General features: G+C 38.1%; 1 protein-coding gene across 2 annotated transcripts; it reads left to right on the top strand.

Annotated features, from left to right (window-relative positions):
- The first annotated feature begins 1,345 nt into the window (after nt 1–1,345).
- On the top strand, nt 1,346–25,700 carry ttc13 (tetratricopeptide repeat domain 13). 2 transcript variants are annotated; one of them, XM_012880849.3, is made up of 23 exons: nt 1,346–1,591; nt 3,741–3,835; nt 5,879–5,954; nt 6,050–6,120; nt 6,237–6,302; nt 7,116–7,208; nt 9,360–9,476; nt 9,557–9,667; nt 13,253–13,335; nt 13,422–13,563; nt 13,638–13,812; nt 13,907–14,063; nt 15,084–15,214; nt 15,294–15,426; nt 16,267–16,359; nt 16,495–16,578; nt 17,149–17,233; nt 17,374–17,483; nt 19,773–19,908; nt 20,783–20,862; nt 21,039–21,117; nt 25,085–25,164; nt 25,255–25,700. In XM_012880849.3, the coding sequence occupies exons 1-23, from the start codon at nt 1,420–1,422 to the stop codon at nt 25,367–25,369; spliced, it is 2,484 nt and encodes an 827-aa protein (XP_012736303.2). In that variant the 5' UTR covers nt 1,346–1,419; the 3' UTR covers nt 25,370–25,700. The 2 variants fall into 2 exon arrangements, with proteins under 2 accessions (XP_012736303.2, XP_012736304.2); XM_012880850.3 differs by having other exon boundaries at nt 1,347–1,591; nt 17,377–17,483.
- The last annotated feature ends 976 nt before the right edge of the window (nt 25,701–26,676 follow it).

The following is a 26,676-nucleotide window of genomic DNA, read 5'->3' as shown; positions in this document are numbered from 1 at the left end:
AGGATAAGTACACTAACTTTAATGAAATTTTACTTATTTTTAAATCCGTTTTTGCAGTGTATAATGAGGACTAAAGTTAATGGTGGTATTTGTAAAACAGTAGAAAAAAGATGTTAAACCTTAATATCTCAGTTCACGACAGACTGCGAGTAGAGTAATTTATTTAGAACCTTTGAATAATAGAAAATAGATGAATCACAATTTTTATACAACAGACACATACATCCTTGTTTAATGTACATAGTGAGGACCTTGCTTCAACCTACATAGACATCCATTCATCTTCGAGCCTTTCTATGGCCTAACCCTGACCTTTACCAGTTTATACCCCTAACCTAATTGACACCTTAGTCCAAAACCTAACCCGTAGCCCAGAAAAAAGTGAGGCCCTCACTTTATATCAAATAAATCATTTTACTAGCAAAATGAGCAAAACATTTTCTTGCTCAGCGGCAAGAACAAGAGAATACACACAAATTAAAATTCTACATAAGTCTTAGAAACTAGTATCTCAAATAAAATTAAGCTGGCGCTTAAAGGCAAGGCAAGACAAATTTATTGGTATAACACATTTTTAGTACAAAGAAAATGCAAAGTGCTTTACATGATTAAAATATAGGAAAATAAAACAGAATAAAAGCAAGTTGGAATAAAATGTAGAAACAAAATAAAACATGGATAAATATAAACTAAACGCAAATATTAAAAACAGTTAGAATGTTTTAATACCAAGTTGAACTAATGACGTTTCAGTAAAACTAGAACAGTCAAAGGCAATCCTAAACAAAGGTGTTTTTAATCTTGATTTAAAAGAACTCAAGCTTTCTGCATTTTTACACTTTTCTGGAAGTTTGTTCCAGATAAGTGGAGCATAGGAAGGGGTTTAGAAAGCGCGTGAATATTAGTGACGTATTTTTTATGAGGACTAAAGTTAATAATAGCGTCTCATAAAAAAGGAAAAATGTGTTTAATGTCTGCAGAAATCATTAAAAGAGCATGTTGGCATTGAATGTGGAGCACAGAAACATTTTTGAAAAATCAGAAATGCAACAATATTAATAATAATAATAATAATAATAATAATAATAATAATAATAATTATTATTATTATTATTATTATTATTATTATTATTATTATTATTATTATTATTATTATTATTATTATAAATTATTAAAAATACCAGTTTTAAATTAAATTAAATTACTATTGTTGAATTATTATTAAAATTATTAATAAGCGATTACACTTGCATTTTACTTTGAAAGTTTTCAGAGGAAACGCTTGTTTCTGACGTCACACCGGAAGAACCTGTTCTGACGCGCAGCAGAGCAGCTTGGATGTTGTAGTTTCGATCGGCGCTCAGATTGCGGCTCCTCTCGTTCTGACTGCAGCAGCTTCCGTCACTCATGTAGCCGAACATGGCCCCTGCCGCGCGCCGGGCCGTTGCTGTGGCAGCGCTCTCCCTGCTGTACCTGTGCGGTGGGATCGTCTCCACGGAGTTCTTCTCCACGCTCACGCTGTTCAACAACGAGCTCCACAAGCGGGGATGCAGCTCGCTGTCCGAGTGGGAGGACTACGCTGCGGACTGCGGTAAAGTGTGCCTGTGAGCGGCAGGTTTGCCACGTCCTGCCCGGTCCAACTGTCACCGTGAGACCCGGCTAGCTTGGCAGCTAGCAGGCTAACAACAACAAACGGTTGACAGCTCAGAGGGGCTGACTGAAAGCAGCTCCGGCTGGATAACAAGCGCTTCATGTCGGTGTTAGACAGCCTGGAGAGTTTAAACGCGTAGAATAAAGAGGAAACTTGTAGCGTACTCCTTACATTTTTTATTATCTCAGCACTTCTTCCTTACTAGCTTAATTAATACATTTAAACGATTGTCTTGGTCAGCTGTTGTGTTTTGCTCATAGTTGGAGCTTCTAGGTCTGTTGTTGCTGAAAGATTCAGCTTTAAGGACATTTTGTTCTTTGAAGTTCAGAGAGCAGCGATTTCCTAAAAGAAAAAATAGTCTGAACAAAGCAGAGTGAACTTTAATCAGTTTGAATTTAACCTGAAAGCAGCTTTATTAGTTGATTATAGAGAAGTATTGCAATGTGTTTTATTTCTGGGAACAGTTATGTCAAATCAGACCGGACTAGTTGGTGAATCGCCGATTAATCAGCCATTAGTTTATGAAAGAAAACTGAAAATTTTCTCCTGTTTGTCCTTTAAACAAAAGCGGCAGACAGCATATTGTTTCGTGTGCTGTGGAGTAAAAAAAAAAGGCTAGGGACATGTTTTCTGATGCATAAATGGGAATAATCTTATAATTCCAACTGTTTTTAGTTAAATTCACCTCATCAAGAAAGCTGCTGCTCAGAATTTCCCTTTATGGTTGACATTTTTTAATTAGTTGGTTTTGTTAAAAAAAAAAAGGTTTATCAAATGTGTTAAAGCCTTTCAATTAAAAAGAAAACGTCAAAATGAGAGACTAGCATGCCAGATATCAAAGAAAACTAGAAGTAGGTCTCTATGGCGGCTGCTTTAAAAATGAGCTAAAAAAAAACATGAATCCTGCTGTTCTTTTATATTTGTACTGCTTATTGTCAATATCCTTGAACATTTATTGCTTTGGCAATGTATGTTGTTCAATTTAATTCAATTAAATTTTATTTATTCATCACACATGTGATGAATAAATAACTTGTTGAATTTGACTTTATGAAGTCAAATTCAATCTAATCATCCAGACAGATTAGTCAAAAAGTTTCCTCTCTAAGGAAACCCAGCAGGTTGCATCAAGTCTCTCTAAGCAGCATTCACTCCTCCTGAAAGAGCGTAGAGCGTTGATGGCTTTCCAGCAATCCCTCATACCGCCAAGGTCTCATTTTCTTGTGCACCTCTGCAGCTCCTCCAGAGTTACCATGGCTGCTCGGCTGAATAATGCACCCTTTGCCCGCCTATCACTTTAAATGGATGGCCATGCCTTGGTAGTTTTATTTGTATTTATTTTACTTTGCCGTCATATATGTTCAGATAATGAGTTTAACAGTTCTCTGTGAGGTGTCCAGTAATCCTGCTTTATCTGGACACCTCACCTACATGATGCTGTTTTTTTCGCTCGTTGTCTCTCACAAACCTCGTCACAGGCCGGCTCGATTTCTACCGATTTATTTTTATTTTTTTCACTCACACACAGGAGAACTGTAGAGGGACCCCTGAGGGGTAACTGGCTGAACTGGATTGTATGTAGGAGCAAAAATATTGCAGCTTTAAATAAACCTTTTTTTTCCATCTCGGTCTTTTAAATAAACAAAGAGGGAGGCAGTTTGAAGTTCAAATCCCAGCTCTCCATGTGGAGTTTGCATACTCTTGTGCCCATGCATGGTTCAAAAAGCCTGCACAGGTTGCTGTGCTGCAGTGAATTACTTTTTATATGCGTGGATTTGCATGGCTATCTGGTGCATCCTGTCTGACTGATGGTGCATTTATACGCTGCCATCACCTCCAGGGTTATTTGAATTGGCGCTTTGGATTCTTATCTCTGCAACGTGTTGTTCAGACCACGTCACACGCAGCATTGCTTTATAATTAAGATGAAGCCGTTTTTATTTATCAACACTTTGAACCCCCGCATTGTGATCCCTAAGGTCCCGGCGTGACGGGATTGCCCGTTGTAGATCAAGCAATCTGTTAATTTGCATTATTTTTGCCTGCGTGCGCTCCCTTGGCTGAATGCTTCCAACGCTTGTCTCTGCAGAATCTTCGGTTTTACAATTGGAGGATCCGGACTGCGTGGAGGGAAGCAACCCGCCCTGCGAGTCGGTCTTCTCACTCAATCCTGAAAAGATCCTGGTGAGTTTGCTGCTTCCTGCTCACCTGGCTATGGATGGAGCACTTAAACACTGACACCTCTGAGCTGCAAAACGTTGAAGCTGAGTTGTAGCCTTGGATTGTCCCTTTTCAATTCAATTCAATTTATTTATATAGCGCCAATTCATGAAACATGTCATCTCAAGGCACTTTCCAAAGTCAAAATCAATCAGATTATACAGACTGGTGAAAAAGGGTTCCTCTCTAAGGGAAGCCAGCAGGTTGCATCAAGTCTTTTGAACTCTAAACTGGACTCTGCATCACATTTGCATCTTTATTTGGCATTGCCAATGTTGCTGAACTTTTATTATCCATTTAAATAGTGCACAACTCAACCTTTACTGCATTTTTGCACATATTGTTTGATACTACGATACTTTTGCATACAAATGCCTTTTTGCACCATTAATTTTTCAACATAAACAATGGTGGAACATTCTCTGCACACTGTTTTTCCTCCTGCATTGTTACATCTGATCACTGCTGCACTATATATTGTAATGTTGCCTTATTCCACCTGCAATCCCATTACACTCTCGTAAGATGTATGCAACGACATTTCGTTCTGTATGCACTCTCTCTAAGCAGCATTCACTCCTCTTGAAAGAGCGTAGAGCCACAGGGACAGTTGTCTGCATTGTTCATGGCTTTGCAGCAATCCTTCATTTTCCCCTCATTACTAATAATGCATTTGAAAGGCAGAGGAAATGCAAAAAAAAATCTATATATTGAAGCTGTTTCAGGTGATTCATAAAGCAGATTGTTTACCTTGTTGGGTGCGGTCCTTTTGACTGATAGCCACACCCTGGACTACAAGTCCACCTGATTATTTAGGGTTGGGAACCATTTAAAGTCTGGATTTTAATTTTTTTTTACTATACCGAAATGTCTCCCTACGGTTTATAAAACCACACTGCGTAAAGTCAGCGCTGCTAAAGTAAAGCTGTTTATAGGCTTTTTTCTGAGATGTGGTTAGTCTTTGCTCTGCAGTCATAATTTGGTCTGGGGGGAATAATTAGAACGTTGGGACTTTTAAAATGATTTTCTCTACTTTAAACGAGGTTTCAGATCGTCCCAAAGCATGACGCTGCCACCACCGTGCTTCTCTGCGGGTGTAGACTTCTTTTGGTCGATGTGCAGCGTTGCATCCGAACGAAAGGCCAAAAAGTTCAACTCTGGTCTCATCAGACCGTAACAATCTTTCTCACATGCTTTGGGGTAATCTCCGATGTGTTTTTGCAAAGTTTAACATGACTTGGATGTTTTTCTTCAAAATAAAAGACGCCTGTCTCGCCCGCCCACCCTTTAGCGCAGAAATACGAAGAATTCATGAGATTGTTGTTGAACGTGCTACAGAGACGGTTCTCTTTATGCTAATCTAGACTTCCTGGAAGCCTCCCTGACCAGTCTTCTGTTTTTTCAGCGGCTAAGATCGCTGCTGGGCCACATTTTCTGCTCTTTATCCTCCACCATGTGTTTGTAGCCTTATGCTGACTGATACATTTATACAATGAGATCCCCTGAGGTTTTTAAAACTGTTCTTCTGTGAGACGAGACTCTGAAAATGTCCGGAGAAGCCGATCGGAACAGCTGAACGTCATTTAGAGGTTTTTGTTGTTGCACAATCTTTTTCATGCTTTTAAACAGTCTGTTGATGTTTTTCATGCATAAATATACATACACGCTTTGCACCTTTCTGGAAAATCCCCCTCCTCGGTTGCATCCTTCTTTCATTTCTTGAGTGTGCTACTTTTAATATGTGTAAAATATTTCTGTTCCTATGTTGTAGATTTGCTCTTGTACACCTGAGCGTCCTTTCTGTGGGACATTAAATGAGCTTTCTGTTCTGTTTTCTCTCTCTCAACTTCAGCCCAAAGCAGCAAACCGTAATGTCCTTTTTCACACAGGAAACCGCCGTGCCATTTGTGTTTTTTTAGCTTCGAGTTTCTGTGCGACATCTTTATGCATTTCTCTCATTTCTCCTTCCTCTGTCTGTGTTATTTTTATGCCCCCGATCTGCCACAGAACCAGGCCAAGTTGTTTATCGAGCAAAAGAAAATCCCCTTCCCTGTAGACAACCAAAACACCAACGAGGAACTCGGTGAGTTTTTGCGCGTTTGATCTCCATCTATGCAAGGTTCATCAGGCTTTAGAACAAAAATATGTACATCTTCTTAATTTTTCTTTCGCTTGCAGCCATATGCTACGTTTTGATAGGAAATGGTCTTTATGATGAAGCCATTAAACATTTCTCCCTCCTCCTGCAGGTGCGTGAGCTTCTTTGGTTAAATTCACTTTAAGTGCATTCGTTTGGTAACACGTAAAAGCAGTTTGTGGTCTTCCAGACACAGAACAGATGGTTCTCTTTTTGTCTTTAATGCAGAGCGATCCAGAGTTAGTCAGTGCCATCTATGGAAGAGGGATAGCTTATGGGAAGAAAAGCCTGCAGGTGAGTGATGGTTGCTAAACGCTGCTGCAGTGCATCGCTGCAGCGCAATATATGCATTAGTTTAGCTTTATTGGCTAGTTTAAAGGTGTTATAGTTTAGTTACTAGCCTTTAAAAATGTCAGTTCCCATTAAAATATAGTTTTCAAGCACTTATGAACTTAAACTTTATCCTGCAAATATATCACAAATTAAACACTTTTTCATTTGAGATATATTTTTCAAAATATGTCACCTTTGACTTCATTTACAGATCTCCAAAAAACAAAGTAGCTTTCTAAGAGCTTGTTAAAAGTGACGACAAATCCTTATATTGGCATTAAACTAAATTTGCATCCAAATTAAATCGGATTTTAGTTGAGATGATACGAGAGAGACTTTAATTCTGCTGTTTCACTGTTAGGTGCAGCTTCTTTACCCTTTTAGTTTTTTTTTTAAGTAGAAGTATCAGGATATGTACTAACAACCTTTAAAACGATAGATTTTTTTTTTACATTGTTTACAGTTTACATGACTTGTTTCATGCATTTAATGCATATCTTTACTCTCTTTATTCATCGGAATGTTGAAGGAGAAAATCTGCTGTAATATAATCAGTTTATCCAGACTAAAACGAAACACTTTTTAATTTGTACTCATGTTTTTCGTGATGAATTCCTCCGTTACTTAGATTTAAAGCAAATGTGTTGGACGTTCTTGCTTCTAATTAAAACTGGAGTTTAGCGGTTTCTGTAGTTTGGATCGGTTCTTTCAAAAGCTGTAAGTTTTCACTTCACGCTTTATGAAATAAAAACTTTAACTTCATCTCCCTGTCAGGACATAAAGAATGCTGACCTGGCGTTGTACGAGCTCAACCGGGTCATCGCGCTCGAGCCCAGCTGGCCGGAGGTCTATGAGCAGAGAGCCGAGGTGAGGCATAACCTGTTCAGGCAGAAGTCAAGGGTCATAGTAACAATCAAAATTTGACTTTAATATAATTACAGTTTAAGATAAGAAATCATTTATTGTCCCACAATGGTAAAATTCTGCAGAGCTCTCCACACTCACTGGATTAAACTGTCATTGTAGTCACAAAACCTTAGAAAATGCAACATTTCTTATAATCTATAATTTGATTAACGTACATATACATATATATATATATATATATATATATATATATATATATATATATATATATATATATATATATATATATATATATATATATATATGGAGGGAAAATATAGAACTATTTATTTTTTAAGTCATGCATACCACAAATATTGGGATTTGTGTATTTTGCACAATCTCCTCCTTAACACCAGGACAGCACGTTGGTTTTTATTTTAATTTTTTTAATCATTATTATTATTATTATTATTATTATTATTATAGTGAGATGTTTTTACATTCCCTACCACACCAGATAAATGTGGGATGGACTGATTGGCTGCAAGTAATGCCATATTTAGTCCCCAGGAAAAGAGGAAGTCATGTCTTACTAATTAAGAGTTCTTAGAAACTCAGTTTTACCTAAAAATAATAGTGTCAGTTCCTCTTCCTTTGTAGGTGTTATACTAAAAATTGAGTCACTGTTGATTTTGTTTGGGGAAAAATAAAATAAAAGATGAATTATTTTAAGCGTTTGTGCACATTGTTGTCGGGGTTGCTAAGAAGCGTAGAGGGGACTTTACACTGCCTGCGTGAATTTCTTCTAACGGTACATTTTTTAACTGATGGTCCGCTGCTTCGGATTGCAGTTATTTCAGTTTTCAGACTCAGCTATTTCACATGTGGAGAAAAGGGAAAGATTAGAGCACAGTAACTGTGGAAAGTGCATTTTTATCTGCACAAGGAGCGAAATTTGCACGTGGGTTAATAGTTGACTAATGTGCAGCAGTGCTTACTGAGCAATGGCTTAAAACCTGATCTGGACCACTCCCCGGGTCTCTGAGGCTCTTTTATCAGACATTTCCTCTTTTTGTCCCTCACACCACTTTATGCAGCTCTGTTGTAATAATTATTTTATTGTATTTCTGAACTTGTGTTTTTAATTCTGTACAGCACTTTGATTAGTCTGTGGTTATTGTAAAGCGCTTTAAAAACATACATTTTTGATTGATTGATTAAATCAGAAAATATTGGTACAGAAAATGAATTACCCAGTAGTTTTTATTATTTACATCACAGCTACGTAGAAATGCAGCTTAATGCCACTTTTCCACGTTTTATCAGGCACCCGCCTATGCATTGAAAATGCATGGCGGAGCCTTATACTATCCACCTAATAAGGGTCCATCACCGTTAATACAGGCCGAACCGTAGGGTCTACCCCCACATACTATACATCAAAACGTTCGTTTCGACGCCGTGAAGCGGGCTTTTTGTACTTGACGCCATTTCCAGTTACCCTGGCGACAAAATTAACCAGAAACCACTTCTTCAACACAGTTGACCTCTCCATAATTCAGAGCTGTACATGGCACTGGTCTTTGGTGTAATGGGTTAGGTGTTTGGCTGCCAATCAAGAGGTTGCAGGATTGAAACAAGGCTTTAAATAAGTATTTTTGAATTTAAATCAATACATTTCACCATTTATTGAAGCCTTTAACATTTTTATTCACATATTTGATTTTTCATGCTACATTGAAGTATTTAATCTTGTTTTAATAACACCATTTTTCCATGCTGCTTCGATGCAGACCTTCTCCTGTCGGCTGGTTTTGATGAAGACAAATCCTTTTTCACTCAGAAGATTTGATTTAAAATCCCCAAGCAATAAGAGCCTACAACCAAGGAACTCAGAAGCTTTGGCTTTGACGGTTATGCGCACCACCAGGCGGGCGCCTTCTTCAATTTCTTCAGAAATTGAACGTTTCTAGTTTTATATAAACTCCTACATCAGGTTGTTTTAAAGGACGAATGCAACTTTTTTTATTATTATTTTTCCAGTTTTGCTTTAAAAATGTTTGCTGCGTTTTTGCCTGTAGAAGAAAAGCCGTCCACAGCTAACCGGTTAGCTTCCACGTGCGCATCGCCACGCGCTCCCTTCTCACTAACCGCCTGTTTATCGCTCAGATTCTGTCCCCTCTGGGTCGGATCAGCGAGGCTCTGGGTGACCTCACCAAAGCCATCCAGCTGCAGCCGTCGGCTCGTCTCTACAGACACAGAGGAACTCTGCTCTTTATTTCAGAGGTCTGACCAACACGCGTACCACGGCTGTCTGTTTACGCTCCTGCTGTCCCGCGGGGGTTTAATGCGCGCTTTCGTTTCAGGATTACGTCGCAGCCATGGAGGACTTTCAGAGATCTTTGGAGCTGAAGAAGAATCAGCCCATCGCCATGCTTTATAAGGGCCTCACCTTTTTCCACAGAGGCATGCTCAAGGTAGGCTTCTCTTCACAGATTTTTGGGATTTAACTCATGCATGCTTTCAACAGGTGAAGCAGATTTCTTTGCATTCGGCCCTCGCATTTAATTAACCAAAATGTCTCATACATAAGTTGTTTTTGCATATCTTAAACTGTCCCTTAGATATAATTTAATCTGTTACACTAAAGGTTTTGTCATTTATGCTCTGTTATAAATGTAGAATTAGCCCATTTAGGGAACGTTTAGACAGAAGAACCTTACTTTTAAATGCACATAATAGTAACTGTCCATCCCTTTATATTTCTTTTATTGTTAAGAAAAGATCACAAGAATGCCCCAATTGTAATTTATTTAACCAACTGCTGCATTAAAATATCTACGTTGCTGAAGATCCACTAACTTCGGCATGCTGGCTGCTTAAAGCTAAAAGTGAAACTCTTGGGTGGATTAATTCAGATAATCTGACCACCTGTCGGCCCGCGTTAAGGATCAGCATTTATTTCCCCAGATGTTTATTTTAGTTGTAAATATGAAAAGAAAAATGATGTCGCACGGCAAAAGCAACCCCATCCTGACACAACATAAGGTTGCAAAATCCACACCCTTGATCCTAAAATGCATCTCTTTCACCTCTCAGAAATCACACAAAGATGGCCTGAGTACTTGTGGAGTGATCATACAAAATTTCCTTTGATGAGTTACCTCTGTGTAGTTTGTTGGCGTGCCTTGGGGCTGCAGTTTGACATTTAGCAGTCTGTCTGACACTATGGGGGGAAAAAGCTGTTCCATTTCCTGTCTGGTCGTGCGCCGAGCCACAAAACAACCATAACATGTCTTGTTTTTTTTTTTGTCTGTATGCATTTTATGCTGCAGCAGTCTCAGGGGAAGCCTCTAGACTAGGGGTGTCAAACATACGGCCCGCGGGCCGGATCCGGCCCGCCGAACTATTTAGTCCGGCCCTGTGGCTAAATGCATTATCATTATAAAAAAAAAAAATGTGGCAGTAAGATGCCACAAAGAGCTCATCCGATTTGACTTTCACAAGTGGACAAGATAAAAGGAAGAGAATGATAAAACAATTATTGAAAAAAACATGTACTTCGTTTAATTGAAAATATGCAGTTCCTATATTGTCCACGAGGGGCGCTGTGTTTTAATTAGCAGATTAAGCTTCAGGTGTGGAAAAATTCAAATAATTTCTTAATTTTTATCTGTTTGATGTATTTTGTCATGTAAGACAGTGTTTTTAAGTTCCAAAAAATGTGAATAAATGTTTTTTAACATTGTATAATCACTGTGATCAGTTCTTATGCATAATGCACAAGTAAATGTTTAACTGAGTAAAAGTATTGTTGAAATTGCACATACTTTTCTTAAAAACGCTAAGGTTATTCATAATATATTGTGTAAAAGTGAAATTAACTCAATATAAAAATCAACAACAAGTCCACTTTTATTAGTTCTATTTAATCTTGCAATGAGTTTACTCGTGTGGCCCTCTTGAGATCAGATTAAGCTGTATGCGGCCCCTCAACCAAAATGAGTTTGACACCCCTGCTCTAGACCAAAGAAAGAACAGTCTCTGCTGTTCCCAAACTTGATAATGTCCTTTTTATGACTACGGCTGTAGATTAGAGGTCTTAAACTCCAGTCCTTAAAGCTGGTTTCCTACAACTTCCACATTGTGTTGACCACTAGGAGATATTCACTAGGAACTATTAGGACTAGTTACACAGCCCTGGGGGACACCAGGACCAAGACTGATGGTGGAAGACTCATGATCTAAAGGGAACATATCATGGAAAATCCACTTTTTGAGTAATTAAATACATTTTCATCTACTTGGAGTCTGAAGTGCAGAAAAATGTACTGCGGTCTGTCCAGGAGCTGCATAGATATCTTTATATTCTTTCTGGGTCGTATTTTTCTGTTTTCTACTACATTTTTTGAACTATTACGTCACATTATTTGTCGCGGAACTGCTAAACAAGATCATGGACTTCTGGGCAAAAAGTCTCACAAATCTGACATTTTTATTTCTTGGAATAATTTTGTATTTCAACCTGAAGGAAGCTGAAGCTGCTCAGGGTGTGCAGTGCCTCCTTTAGATTTAAAGAGACGGCACCAAAACGAGTTGCTCTCAGACGCAGCTCAGAGGAGCGGTAAAAAGAGGAACGTGGGGGTAAATTAACGAGGAATTCAGACCAGAGCATTGCAGTTCCACTTTATATAGACCACAGCTGAATGATTTAGATGTGAAAATGAAGAACTGAGAAACATGATATATCCCCTCTAAAGGGAAACTTCGGGTATTATTTTCACCATTAAATCGTCCTAATCTGAGCAGTTGATCATGTTCAGGCACATTTCACTAAAATACGGAAACCATGAACTAAAATAGTTCACATTATTATTAGGACATTGCTCTGCAAACCATCAGGGTAATGAGAATTATAGACTATTGGCACTTTTGAATTATAAACAGGGTTCCCGCGGATCCTTAAAAAGTCTTAAAAGTCATTGAATTCTGTAACTGTAACCTAAAACTAAGGCCTTAATTGGCATTGAAATGTCTTAAATCAGTCTTTCTTAGGTCTTAAATTTGTTGCCAGATACCAAAATAGTTTATTTTAGTAGGGAACAAAACAAAGTTTGAGAATTCAGTTCAGTAGTTGTTAAAAATATATCTGTAATTTGTGTTTTTTAGCTTTCTTCCTATATGAAATGTTTTTCAAAATTTTAAACATGTCTACTGGGCCAGAAAGTAATGGTTTATGTTAAAATAAACATTTGGGTGAAGTTGTCGCATCCAGGTTTTTCTTCTTTATCGTGAATTTGGTCTTAACTTTTTATTTCAGGTGGCATTAAAAAGTCTTAAAAAGTCTTGAATTTAACTTGCCTTATGCTGTAGGAACCCTGTATAAAGGACCTTTCTAAGATATTGTTTAACTGCTAATTATATGCCATTTTGATTGAAATCCAGGTCTATTGCATGACAGATAAAAAAAATAGATATTTTCTTTATGTTTTTGTGGCTTCATTGCTTCGGCTAAGCTGCGACTGAACCATTTCCTGGGGAAGCCTGTGTGCTTTAAACACCAGTCCTCTGTTGCTGCGGCAGGAAGTTCCTCGTGGAGCGTTTTGTCAGTACAAACTGAGTCGATTGCCTCATCCGTGACTGAGAACACGTGTGGAAATGTCCTTTATCTGATGATCCTGTTCTTTTTATGGGCGCGTCGGACGCTCTGACACTGATTTATGGACCACGTTGATAGTCTGTAAATGATTTAGTGTAGTAGTATTAGGCAGGGAGCACAATGTAGCAGATGACTGTGTCATTTCAACGCCACCTGTTCAACTAGTTATTCTTTTTGCACAACTCAGGTCTTTTGACCTACTACTACAGCCATTTTTTTAAATAATTCCAGATAAAAAATGTCAATTTTCTTGGCAAAAGATTGCAGCTGAATGGCCGTTTTAGATGTTAACAGAAACTAGCAGAAATTTGCCGATAAATTTAGGTTTATCTCCTGAGTCAGAACTGTTGGTGTGTCCTCATTGTGATTTCCTGTGTTGTGTCTGTTGTTTTTCCTTCACCAGGAAGCCATCGAGACATTCAAAGAGGCCTTGAAATTGAAGTCTGACTTCATAGATGCATACAAGAGCCTCGGGCAGGCTTACAGGTATTTAATTGATTTGTTACTCATCCCAACCTTTCTGTGTTTCGGTGTTTTTAGCCAGTGTTGATTCTATTGGTTCCTCTCTTTAGAGAACTGGGGGATTTTGAATCAGCAATGGAGAGCTTCCAGAAGGCGCTCATGCTGAACCAGAACCACATCCAGTCTCTCCAGCTCCGAGGCATGATGCTGTACCACCACGGCTCTTTGCAGGAGGCCATCGGGAACTTCAAAGTACAGAAACCTGAACGCCTCATTGACTCCGCTGAGGCGTTCAGAGCTTAACTTTGCGTTTGTCGCCCCCACAGCGGTGTCTCCAGCTGGAGCCCTACAACGAGGTGTGCCAATACATGAAGGGCTTGAGTCACGTGGCCATGGGTCAGTTCTACGAGGGCATCAAGGCTCAGACTAAAGTCATGCTGAATGACCCTCTGCTGGGACAAAAGGCCAGCTCCGAATACCTCAAAGTGAAATACCTCCGGGGTGGGTGCACCCAGAGCACGTTTCCATGCTGTGAATTCAAAAATCTGGCCTCTCGCTGCATATTTCTGTCTTAAACGTTTCCTCGTTCCTCCAGAGTATTCCCGTTACTTGCACTCCCACCTGGACATCCCTGTAGCGGAGTACAACGTGGACCAGGACTTACCTGGCAATTTCAAGAATCACTGGGCCAAGAACCTGCCATTTTTAATAGAAGACTATGAGGAACAGCCCGGCCTGCAGCCACATATCAAGTAGGTCCGACGTATTCACAGCAAATCGATCGCACAACTTATCTAGTTGTAGACGTTTCTCCATAAAATAGAAATATCAAGTGAGCATTTTCCGCCAATAAGAACCCTTAAAATGTATGAAATATCTGCTCATGTCTCTTCTTCTGTTTCTGGCCCATGTTCCATCCCTAGATTTATAAAATCTGAATAAAAGGGTGTAAACGAGCCTATTTTGTACCGTCCAAAAACGTTTAAAGAAAAAAATAAAAATGAAAACTGGATTTTGAGGCTTTTGCAACAAGCATCCCGTGACAATGGCATAGTTTATTAAAAAAAAATTCGATTAAATCTTAAAAAAAACACCAAATATCTGTCTGACAGATTGGAAATACAGTTGATGTAAAAAAAAAAAAAAGAGTCTACACACAGTTTTAAAACTCCAGCTTGTGTAGCGGAAAAATCTAAACTTTAGTTCATATTTAGTAACCTATACCCTGTACAACTTAATCATGAACCATTGAAACCTTATAAGGGGGAAAAGAAGAGCTGAAATAATGTGGTTACACACTTAAAATCTCCTGGTATTGTAACAGAGGCTGCTTGGCTATCTTTTGATCCGATCCACTAGCCTTTGTTTTATTTTAGCATTTTACTTATCAGTCCACTGATGAAGATGCTTTTGTAACGATTTCCTCCTTTGTCCTCTGCCTGACTGAATCATTTTCCACTTCAGAGACTCTTGAATATGTGTTAAAGGCTTAAGGACTGAGCAAAGAATAGGAGAAAAAGGAAGCCAAAGTCCGAAGAACTCCTAGAAAGACCCTCAGAAAGCCTGGAGAATCAAGATTGCGTTAAACATTGCAAGAAAGAGAAATGGATAAAATTTTTTGGTTTTGGTTTAAAACTTTGGCCCGCTTTGAGAGTTGGAATCCATCTTCCCCACCCTAACGTTCTCATTGTTGCATAAAACAATGGTTTGTGCTCAAATCACTCGTTAAACAACTTCCTCCTTCATGTTTTTATTTATCGTTTGGTCCTCAGAGACGTTCTGCCGCAGAACTTCGACAGCTACAGCACTGAAGTTCAGAAGCTGATCTGCACGGCCGACCATCTGGGGGCGCTGATGCAGTACGACACCCCCGGCTTTTTACCAAACAAGAGAATACACAGAGGTACCGCTGACGAACGCAGCGCCTTCCCAAAATCCTCAATGAATGCTCAATAAACTGAGAGGCCTCTTTGTTCCCAAAGCCATGGGTTTAGCAACGCTGGAAGTGATGCAGGCGATGCAGCGGACGTGGAGCAACTCCAAAGTGCGAGTCAACGGAAAGACCCGGCAAATGCAGTGGAGAGACATGTTTGACGTAGCTGTCAAATGGAGGAGGTGGGAAACGAGATGCATTTGGCTCAGCTCTGGATTTGTCCAATATTCTCCACATCTAAAGTTCAACGAATTATTGTCCCAAAACCCAAGAAACGAGATAATGTTCTTATAGTCGTGCAGTCTCTCTTTGTACTGGGACCCAAATTTTATTTATATAGCGCCAATTCACAAAACATGTCATCTCAAGGCTCTTTACAAAGTCTAATTCAGTCAAATCATCCAGATTGGTCAAAAGTTTCCCATCTAAGGAAACCCAGTACCTGTAGTAAGGTAATTTAGCCAATCAGTACATTTACAAATTAAGCCAAAAGGATTACACTGCAAAAACAGAACTAAAAGTAAGTGAAATTTTCTTGAAATCATTGTAATTTTCCTTGATTAGAGCAGGTAAATAAGACTATTTGCCTATGGAATAAGATTTTTGCACTTAAAATAGGAACAATTCATCTCCATCGTCTTATTTCAAGTGCAGGATGTCTAATTATGTTATTTTAGAAATGAATTGTTCCTGTTTTAAGTGCAAAAATCTCATTCTACTGGCAAATAGTCTTATCTACCTGCTCAAATCAAGGAAAAATACACTCATTTCAAGAATTTTTTTACTTATTTTTAGTTCCCTTTTTGCAGTGTAAACTAAAGAACAAGGGGAATAAAGGGCATTATACACCATTTTCCAAGAATGTGTCACTAAGAGAGATTTACAGTAGGATAAAGGGACATCTATACAGACATGTAGAAGAACCGGGCTTTCCTCTCTCTGTTGGGCTCGGACACTTTTCTTTAGAGAGCTGACCGTGTTCGTGAGTCAACGTGCTAATCAAGCTTTTCTTGTTCCCTTAGGATCGCAGATCCAGACCAGCCTGTTCTCTGGTTGGATCAGATGCCAGCCAGGAGCCTCAGTCGAGGCTTCAACAATCACATCAATCTCATCAGGTAACAAGCGCAGAGCCCAGAAACTGTTTCTGACTCCCCCACCAGTCCCCAACGCATCTCAAATTTCAACTTCTCAGAAAACTATTCTTTAAAGGCGCCTGATGTGAAGTTCTCTGTGTTTTCTTCTCTCCCCAGGGGACAGATCATTAATATCAGATACCTGGCCTACTTCGACAACATCCTAGAATTTATCAAAGACAGAATATTGGTGTACCATGGGTAAATTACACCAAACATCCTTTTGGTTTTGTTCACAGAGAGAGTCCTTTTTGTTCCTTCTTTTTCTCACCACTGCTCTGAGATCAGTAAAAAGTAATTTATAATTTCTGTTAAGGATCACCATTAGCTGTTACCATGGCAAACAGCTAGTCTTCCTGGGGTCCACATTAAAAACATACAATAAAAAGCACAGTCACAAATATAAAATTTCCAAAAAATGTCATTTCTCAACACACCGTAGTTTAGAAATGATCAGAGAATGCACCAAAGAACAAGTAAAATAGAACAGCCAATAAAACAAAAACACTTCAGGGCATCAAATGGAGTCTCAGATTATTTTTAAAAGATAATGTACTATGAGTGCAGCAGATGTACTGAGGTAGATTATTCCAAAGATGCAATGACCTATATATAAAAGATCTCTTTAGAAGATTGTTTTTTGGACCTGGTAAAACAAGCTGCCCATTACTGGAACCTCTAGTGTTGTAATCATGAACAGTATTAATAAAAACAATTTGTGAATGTATAAAAGCTGGAAGTAAAAAGTTTTTGTTGTATTTCGTCTGTCAGGGCGTACAACCCAAGAGGCCTCCTGGAGGTCCGGCAAGCGCTTGAAAATGTGAATAAAGTAGAAGATCTTCTCCCAATAATGAAGGTAAGAAAACAAATCAAGAGACAATTCGAGTTGTCTGGTAGCTAATGGACCAAAGAAAAACATAATAACGTGGGTTTTAGTGAGGCTGTTTGAGGAGCAGAACTCCAGGATTCTTGGTTATGTGCGTTTATTTCTTGAAGCAGTTTAACAGTAAAACCAGAGACGGGTTCACCGTTAACTCCAAGGTGCCGAGCATGAAGGATCCTGGGAAGGAGTACGACGGCTTCACCATCACCATCACTGGAGACAGGTAACACATGATCAGTGGGAACCTGAAGGAACAAAGACCATGGAGTCAGATGGTCTTCTCATCTTTAAAGGTGGTCCTGTATGGGGTAAGAGAACTGTCAATATAAATGTCTGCATATGTCTCTGAGTTTGTAAATGTAAGTCAATAAACATGATTTGTATTGGTTTCTGGTTGTCAACTGACACATATACGAGCGACATCATGTTTCATCTTTGAAAATACAAGTTTAGAAGTTACAATTTTGCAAAAATACAAATCCAAAATTTCCGAGTATGAATCTACAACCCGTGCTGAAGCCACTACACACCCTACCAGTTGGTGGCAGCAATGACGTATGACAATTTATGTTTCATCTGTGAGAATGCATGTCCTGTTTTCTTCTTCTTTCTCTTCTTCTTGTTTCATGGTGGTTGGTTAAAAAAAAACATTCAAGTACATTACCACCACAAACTGGTAAGGAGTGTAAAACAGCTTCATCAAGCTTTGTAGATTGGTACTCATAATTTGGGATTCATACTCAGAAATTTAGGATTTGTACTTGTAAATTTGGGATTCGTACCCGTAACTTTGTTATTTGGACTAGGAAAATTGTGATTTGCACTCACAATTTGGGATTTGTACTCGTAAATTTGTGATTTGTGATTCATACTCGAAAATTTGGGTTTCGTACTCATGAATTTGAATCATAATCAAAAATTTGTGATTTGCACTCATAATTTGGGATTTATACTCGTAAATTTGAGATTCGTACTCGTAAATTTGTGATTTGTGATTCATACTCGAAAATTTGGGATTCGTACTCAAGAAATTGAAACATACTCAAAAATTTGTGATTTGCACTCAATTTGTGATTCGTATTTGTGATTCATACTCGTAAATTTGTAATTCATACTTGTACTGTTGCAAAGTTGTATTCAGAACTTCTAAACTTCACGTATGTATGAGTTGACAACCAGGAATAAATACAAATCTTAAATTTATTCAAGTTTATTGACTTACATTTACAAATTCAGACACCACGTACGTTTATATTGACAGTTCTTTTACCCCATAGTCCTGGACGAGCATGTACACTGCAAAAACGGAACAAAAAATTTGGAAAATGTTCTTAAAATTAGTGTATTTGTCCTTGATTAGAGCAGGTAAATAAGATGATTTGCCAATGGAATAAGATTTCTGCACTTAAAATAGGAACAATTGATCTCCATCTTATTTCAAGTGCAGGATATCTAATTATTTAATTTTAGGGGTCAAAATACTCATTCCATTAGCAAATAATCTTATTTACCTGCTCAAATCAAGGACAAATACACTAACTTTAATAACATTTTACTTATTTTTAGATCCGTTTTTGCAGTGTAGCAACACTGAATAGTCACTGGCATTGTGTTGTTAAAGATGCTCACAGTCTGACGGTCTTTCAAAGTATTTCTCTGGTCTTGAATATTTTCATAAATTTTTCAGTCTAGTGAGATTTTTCTTCTCATGATTTAACATTACATTAAACAGAGTTGGTAAATTGGGGTCAGTTTAACAGCATTTTCATAAATCTGTTTGGTTATGAGATAAAGCAGCTGCTTTTAAGATTAAATTATTTCCACCATGTCTTTAGAGCAGAATGGACAAACCAAATATTTTCTCTAACATCTGATTTTTATATTTTTCTGTGACTTTTCATCGTTGTTGTTGGAAATGTGAAATTTGTTCCGGTTTTAACCTTCAGGTTTCACTCCTATAAACTGAATATATAGTAAATCTACCAACTCACAAAGGGGTGAAGATTTAGTAAAGGGACTAAAATAGTTAAATGTAAGAATACCAAATAAATATTATTTTTGGGTTTTAAAAAAACTCCAGAATGGAAAATGGTTTTGTTCCATGACAAGTTTCTTTAAGTTTGCTTTATCCATCCATTTAATATGCAGTCTGGAGATGAATCGCCACCTGTCCCTCCACCAATCTATCCGTCCATTTGTCTGTTGGTCATCCATCCCTCCATCCTTCTGTCTCTCCAAGCTTCCATATATCTTTTTCAAGCAGTCAGCTGTCCGACCAACAGTTCATTCATTCATTCATCCATTAATTTGTTCATCAATCCATTAGTCCATCCATCCGTCATCCATCTTCCTTCCTTCCTTCCTTAGAAACATCTGCCCTAAATTAAAAGGAAAGTTTTGTATCTAAACCAAAAAACTAAACCAGAGCCGTGCGATTCACGAAATTTGAATCCATAAGTGTATGAAACTATGTCTGAATTTTTATTTTACGTTTGATTTTTGTTTTTCTTAGGGTGGGAAACATGTTGTTCTCAGTAGAAACCCAGACGACAGAAGAACGGACGCAGCAGTACCAATCAGAGATCGAGTCCATCTACAAAGATCTCACCGTCAAAGGGAAAGCGCTGATGCTGTCTACCGAGCTCGGCGTAAGAACTCCCATCAAAAGCTTTTCTTTTAAAATACAAATAATTTAGGCAAACGTGTAAAACGATATGCGATGCATTAATTTTAGAGACAATAGAAAAAATGTTTTAGAGAGTAAACATGTATTCTGATGATAATTGGGTACTTTAAGTCTTTAACAAAGTAAACTTCTTTTTGTTGAGATCTGTGTAAATAAAATTTTATCAAAAAGTTTAATATGAAATATGTTGATTGGTTTCTTAGAATTAGTGTTTTATGTTGTCAAAATTCAACATCTGTGAAATAATTGTTCACATTTATAAAATGTATTTAATTTAGCTTTTGTTGGTGATCCATTAGGAGGGTCTCTTACAAGATTGGCACCTTGCCTTTTAACCCTTTTACCTCATAAATGCAACGTTTAAAAACCTCTGTGGAAAATATTCCAGTTCACATTTGACCGGTGTAAATATTTTAGATTTTAAAGCAGAGACCATCAAATGCAGACCAGATGTGCTATGTAGAATATAAAGTGGCCGTTTAACCAGCCTGTCAGCAGATTCTCTCACTGTGCACAAAAACAGGGGGAGCCCTAATTATGGCGTTTAAAGGATTTGTTTTTCAAATTTCTACAAAGTTTTTTTTTAATCTTTGCAGTAAAAAAATTACAATTATGTCCCAATTGTAAATACTTAATACAAACTGTGACTGTTGATTCATGTCTGTTATCAATCAGTGGGCCTAATATCCAGAGAGACTTTGCTCTCAGCTGAAACATACAATGAACCCATCTTTGATGCATTTTCTTCTCAATGAGCAGAAAATATCAAACTGTATAAAGTATAAAGATCCTTCAGGTGCAACAAACCCACAAAGCTGACTCTCCTCTTCTTTCAGGACTCAGATGCAGTCTGCAACCTCATCCTTTCTTTGATTTACTACTTCTGCAACCTCATGCCTCTATCCAGAGGATCCAGGTACATTTCAGTCAAAACACACCTGGACGCGCTTATAGCCTTTAAGATATAATATGTTTTTTTAGTACTTGAGAGACTGAAGTGAGTCATTTTCATTTGTATGTAAATTTTAATCTGCTTTGGTCAAAAACAAGAGCTGGAACCCTTATTGACAGATTTTTTAATTTTGTCCTCAGCGTGGTGGCGTACTCGGTGGTTATGGGGGCGCTGATGGCCAGTGGGAAGGAGGTCATCGGTAGGATCCCCAAAGGAAAGGTAAACATCGAAGCGAACAAATATGATCAGAGAAAGTAGTAAAGGTGAACCTCATACACAGGGTTCCCACAGGTCCTTGAAATCCTTGAAAGTTTGTGAATCTGAAAAAAATAAATTTAAGGCCCTTGAAAGTTCTTGAAAACAGCCAAAAAAAAAAAAACACCTTGTCCTTGAAAGTCCTTGAATTTTTATGTGGGGTTGAAAGTTCACATGGATGACGACTCATGTCATTATTTTACTACCACATGATCTTTTAAAATTATGTTGATTCCACAGACTTTTAATTTGCAAAAGTATGTTCGCTCTTCTTCGTTAGTTGGTAGGCTACGGTTTAGGCCTACGTGCGTCCAATAGGTTACATTCACGCAGTGTTGCTAACTCAGCGACTTTGTCGCTATATATAGCGACTTTTCAGACCCCTCCAGCGACTCCTTTCTCAAAAAAGCGACTAGCGACAAATCTAGTGACTTTTGGAGACTCTCACGTGAAAGCACGTATCGTTCCTACTCTTGTCCTCCAGCGGCAGGTACTGCTGTGGGGCGCCTCCCCGTCCCAACCTCATTCTCCCGCTCCCGCAGGAGTCCCTCTCAGCGCTGCAGTCAGAGCCACAGCATGTTTACCCTCAGCGTCCAGACTGCAAATGAAGCGCACATGCGCCGGGATTGACGGCGCAGTTTGATTATAAATAACTGAATTTTAAATATTTTATCTTAAATAAATAACGGCATTTGATTCACACAGCCACATGTTCATGTTTTACCAGGATTTGTAGGCTCCTTAGTGGACCACAAGAGAAAAAAGAAAACGTTAAACAAAAGTTGAAAAGAAAAAATTTGTAACTCCGCCATAGTGTCTCTTTATGGTTCATTTTGCCGGTCTCAAACCCGGGTAAAGGAGGAGGGTTAGTAAAATGCACTGAAATTGTGTCTTTAACACAGGTAACAAAAGCCTGAGAATGATTTAAATATATCTCTGAGCAGCTTTCTGGCAACCGTGGCACTTTAAACAGAAGTCAAAAACTAGCTTAATCAAAGATGAAAGTAAGTGAAACAAATTGATATAATTCTGAACATCTCAATGCTGCACTTTTTTTCCTTAAAATTCCATGAAACGGTAGGCTAATGTACATCTTATATGTAATGTAGTATGGCATAGCCATGTACTGTGGATATAAATGTAGGCTATGAATATGATCAATATCGAATGTAGGCTATAAATTAAGTCTACTTTCTTGCATTGCTTCTGACCCAACAACTTCTATGGCGTTTAGTCTTTTATTGAATTTGCATTGTATTAAAATATGATAACCTATTCAGCGGTCACAGTAGGTAAATGCCGCCACGTGTGGTCCTTGAATTTGAGGAAATTGGTCCTGGAAAGTCCTTGAAAGGTCCTTAAATTTGATGTTCACCAAGGTGTGGGAACCCTGCATACAGTTGAAACCAGATATTTACAGCCATGCATAAAACACAACCATTTTCCTTTTCATCTTACATTAAATCAGACTAAACCTTTCCTGTTTCAGACCAGCTAGGATTACCAATATAATTCCTGTCAGCTGACGTATTTAGATGTTGCTTCATTATTTCCAGGTGATGTTCTCCCCCCATGATGCCCTTTATTAAAAGTCATCATGGGGGGACGGCGTTTTCACTCTTCTAACCCTGTATTAGTAGTAAGGCAGTCTATTACGTCTTGTGTCACCAACCCAGCTCATACACAGCTCTTTCAACAGATGTATGATTCATAGGGTTGCGTAACAATGGAAACAATGGATGTTAGGCGCAGCTGTAATGTTTATCCAGCCATCATCTACACCCACTTATCCTTAAGGTCACCAGTCCACCACCGAGCAAGGCAGAGGCACGCAGGACCGACAACCATAACTGAGGGCAAATCAGACCAAATAAGCCAACGGTCCGCTTTTCTGGACTACCTGGAGAAAAGCCACACATGCACAGAGAGCACAAAGAGCCCAGGCCGGGATTCAAACCCATGATACTAACACCAACATGCAGCCCTTTAACATTTACACTGCAAAAACGTGTAACTTATGTAAAAATAAGTAAAATGTTCTTAAAGTTAGTGTATTTGTCCTTGATTTGAGCAAGTGAATAACATTATTTGCCAATGGAATGAGCATTTTGACCCGTAAAATAAGATAATTAGACATTCTGCATCTGAAATAAGATGATGGAGATGAGTTGTTCCTATTTTAAGTGCAAAAATCTTATTCCATTGGCAAATCATCTTATTTACCTGCTCAAATCAAGGATAAATACATTAGTTTTAAAAACATTTTTACTTATTTCAAGTTCCGTTTTTGCAGTGTATGTCCCCCTTAATAAAAACAAACACTTAAACCTTTTTATATCCCTTGTGACAGCTGTTGTTTGGCAAAGTGCTTTAGGTTCAAAATTTGCCAAATATCTCACAAGAAAAACTTTGTCATTATTTACAGAAGGATTACAGAGCTATTATTAATGTGAAAATAAGGTTTTCATTCCTGTTGATAGTTGGTATGTTTCAGAGAAAAAGTGAATCTCAAATTTCACATTGTTAAATGTGAAATCGCTTCTCATCGCTTTTTCTTTGTCCCAAAGAGACGTTTTCTTGAACAAAAAGTGGAGAAAACGCAACTGTCAGCAGTAAATTTAGAGAGGAAGGAAACTACAGACTTAAACTACAGGGATTCTGGCAGATAATCATTGTTTTTAAGACATCTTTGAATGTTTCATTTAAGTCTAAGTCTGGAAATGTACACATTTCTCTGTAGTCAGAGAAAAGTGTAAAGATTTTTTTTCTGTGGTAAATAGGCCAGGGTTAACTTAATAAATACGTTTTGAAAAAAAGGTTTACAAACCTTTCAAAACCTTTTCTCAGGGCTGGACAATATAGATAAAAAAATATTTTGATGAAATAGAAGTAAAATTTATCGATATGGATAATTATCAACAAATTCAAAACATATATTTTAAGTGCAGCCCTGACCATTTTGTGCTGTTGCGTAGCGACCTATTTTTAGATACACAACTCATAAATACTGAATTCAAACTCAACCCTTTATTCAATTATTCAACAATTTTATTTTTTTTTAAAAGAAAAAAGAACACATGCTCTATGAACCCTTTGAAGGGGCGGAGCTTGGTGACAGAGCATTCCTGGGTGTGTGTTGTGATTGGTTGGGAGGATGTGATGACTGTAGTGTTAAAGGAGCATAAGTGAGAACTTTATTGCAAAATTAACCAAAATCATTCTCACTTGTAACCTGGGATGGAAGTAACATTCCCTATAAACAATCGATCCTCTCCATCAACGATGTCTTAGTCACGTTTTTCTCCCTTTTAACCCGGAGGTACAGTCGGACTTTTTTTTTTTTTTGGTACAGTCGGAACTACTTCGGTGTAGTTTGAGGACCGTGTTTACTTCCTGGTTCCTGAGCCAATCATATGAGAGTTCTCAGGGTTCCCAGCACAGAGAGCAGCATTTGGTATTTTATCTTGGAAAAAGAGCAGCAAACATGGAAGCCAGGAAGAGAAGTGGACCAGAAATAGAGCAGAATACAACATCATAGACCTGTTAAAGTAAAAACATCCAGTGAGGTTTCACAGCAACAATGGACCGTTGAGAAATGGCTGCTCTCCATGAAGGCGTTGAATAGGTGTGGTTCTGATTTGCAACACTAGGTGTCAGTGTTGCTTATTGCTCCTTTAACCTTCATGATAGGTTAAGATGCAAAAGGACGGAAAACTCTTATTCTATTAAACTTTTTATTGACCTCTCTTTTCTCTATATTACAAAACGTCTATCGATTGATATATATCATTATTAAATTATTGTCTTTTCCTACCTTTTCTATCCTCAAAGAGTGACTATTTCTTTCTGGATTTTGCTCGCTCTATGCTTTCAGGTCACAAATTGGTCTTAAACTTCATTTTTTTTTTTTTTTTGCTTTCATTTGTTCCAGCTGGTAGATTTTGAAGCCATGACAGCACCAAGTCCAGAAAACTTCAGTAAAACAGCAAAGAGCTGGATGAATCTCAAAAGGTACCAATAGAAAACAGTCGCTTTTGTTTGTTATTGTGCCGCTCCTTCACTTGAAAGCCCAGTTGGACCTCTATCTCTTCCTGTTCACAGTTTACCGAGTTGGTACCGAAGTCTTCCATCCGTGGCAGAGACCTTCCCGTCTATCAGAACAATGATCGAGGTCCTCAACACGGACTCGTCCTCGCACTGTCCAAAGAAGTCTTAAAACATCTTCCAGCGCTCAGAGAAATCGGTCAAATAAAGTCTTAAACCTGGAGCTTCTGCACAGCGCCGTAAAGGGACAGACTTCTACATCCCGAACAACTCTGGACCAAAAAGATCCGAAAGCATCTCAGCACTGATACGCGTTTAGTTTGAGGGTTTTAGGGTCACACCAAAAGCGACCGTCTGATCTGTTCTATCATAAATTCTGGTTTATTCTCTACCATAATCTTTGATTTACTATTTATTACAACTTAATTTGTTACATGCTTTAAAATTAAAGCTTCTATTTGTTTTAAATGCAGCCATTTTAAGACATGTTTGCTGCTACTTTTAAAAAAAATCAACAAGTGGATGGTTAAAAGGGCTGCCCTGGTTCTTTGAGTTTTACACTGCTGCCAGTTAATAGTTTTTTTTTTTTACCTCAATACGAAGCTTTACGCAGATCTTCCAGTTTGTTGGGGATGTAGAAGCGATTCTGTCCACCTTTGCTCCCTCTCCGCTTCACAGGCCTCATTCTGAAGCACCCAAAGCACAAAACTCATCCATCGAACGCATCCGCTTGACCCTTCTGAAATAAATCTCATTTTAAATTGCCTAGATGCTAAAACGGGGTGTTAGAAATACTTTAGATCCAGGTCAGCATCTAAAACAAACTTTCCTTTGACAGTGCACACTGTAATTGCCACTTTAAAATCTTCCCTGAACCACTGATGTCTGTCAAGCCTTTCAGCAGAGAAGAGTTCGATGGATCAGAAACATTTGGATCGGCGACTTTCAGGGCTACTGGATCTTACTTGGGATACTTGAAGCAGTGACTTTTATTTCCGTCAGCACTTAGCGTCACTAGTTTTAGCAGCTGTTCTCATTCTTTTGCACAGAAATGCAAAGCAGTAGTCAGAGATGTTGGAGGACTAGAACAAAAGTAACTTGTAACTTGAAATTATCAACTCTGATATGTCTGCAATTAAGTCATAGGTTTATTAGATAATTTATAGAATTTACTTGGCTTTTTGATAAAAATAATCCACATTTTTAGTTGAATTCAAGACTAGAATGCAAATGATTTACTCGGATTCAACGCTGAGTGATCATTTTGTATGAATACAGTAAACACAAGATGGCTTAATATACGTTGGAATGGCTTTAGATTCACGAATCAGGTTCATAATTTATCTCCAGGACCTGTTTTCTAATGGACAATTTGGTTTTAAAGTATAAAACCTGACCTGCAGTAGTCCTCCAACACCTCTGCACTGCAAAAAGAGAACTAAAAATAAGCAAAATGTTCTTAAAATTAGTATATTTTTA

Source organism: Fundulus heteroclitus, chromosome 15, assembly GCF_011125445.2.
Source record: "Fundulus heteroclitus isolate FHET01 chromosome 15, MU-UCD_Fhet_4.1, whole genome shotgun sequence".
In the NCBI taxonomy this organism is placed as follows: domain Eukaryota; kingdom Metazoa; phylum Chordata; class Actinopteri; order Cyprinodontiformes; family Fundulidae; genus Fundulus; species Fundulus heteroclitus.
The sequence above is the reverse complement of the archived record's forward strand: the minus strand, read 5'-3'. Positions and strand labels throughout refer to the sequence as shown.

What these genes read in the sequence shown, in the direction of transcription:
- ttc13 (XM_012880849.3), top strand. Translation starts at nt 1,420, where the DNA reads ATGGCCCCTGCCGCGCGCCGGGCCGTTGCTGTGGCAGCGCTCTCCCTG. An exon ending in TCCACAGAGGCATGCTCAAG is followed by an intron (nt 9,668 to 13,252) that starts GTAGGCTTCTCT and finishes TTCCTTCACCAG; the next exon opens with GAAGCCATCGAGACATTCAA. An exon ending in CAAAGTGAAATACCTCCGGG is followed by an intron (nt 13,813 to 13,906) that starts GTGGGTGCACCC and finishes TCGTTCCTCCAG; the next exon opens with AGTATTCCCGTTACTTGCAC.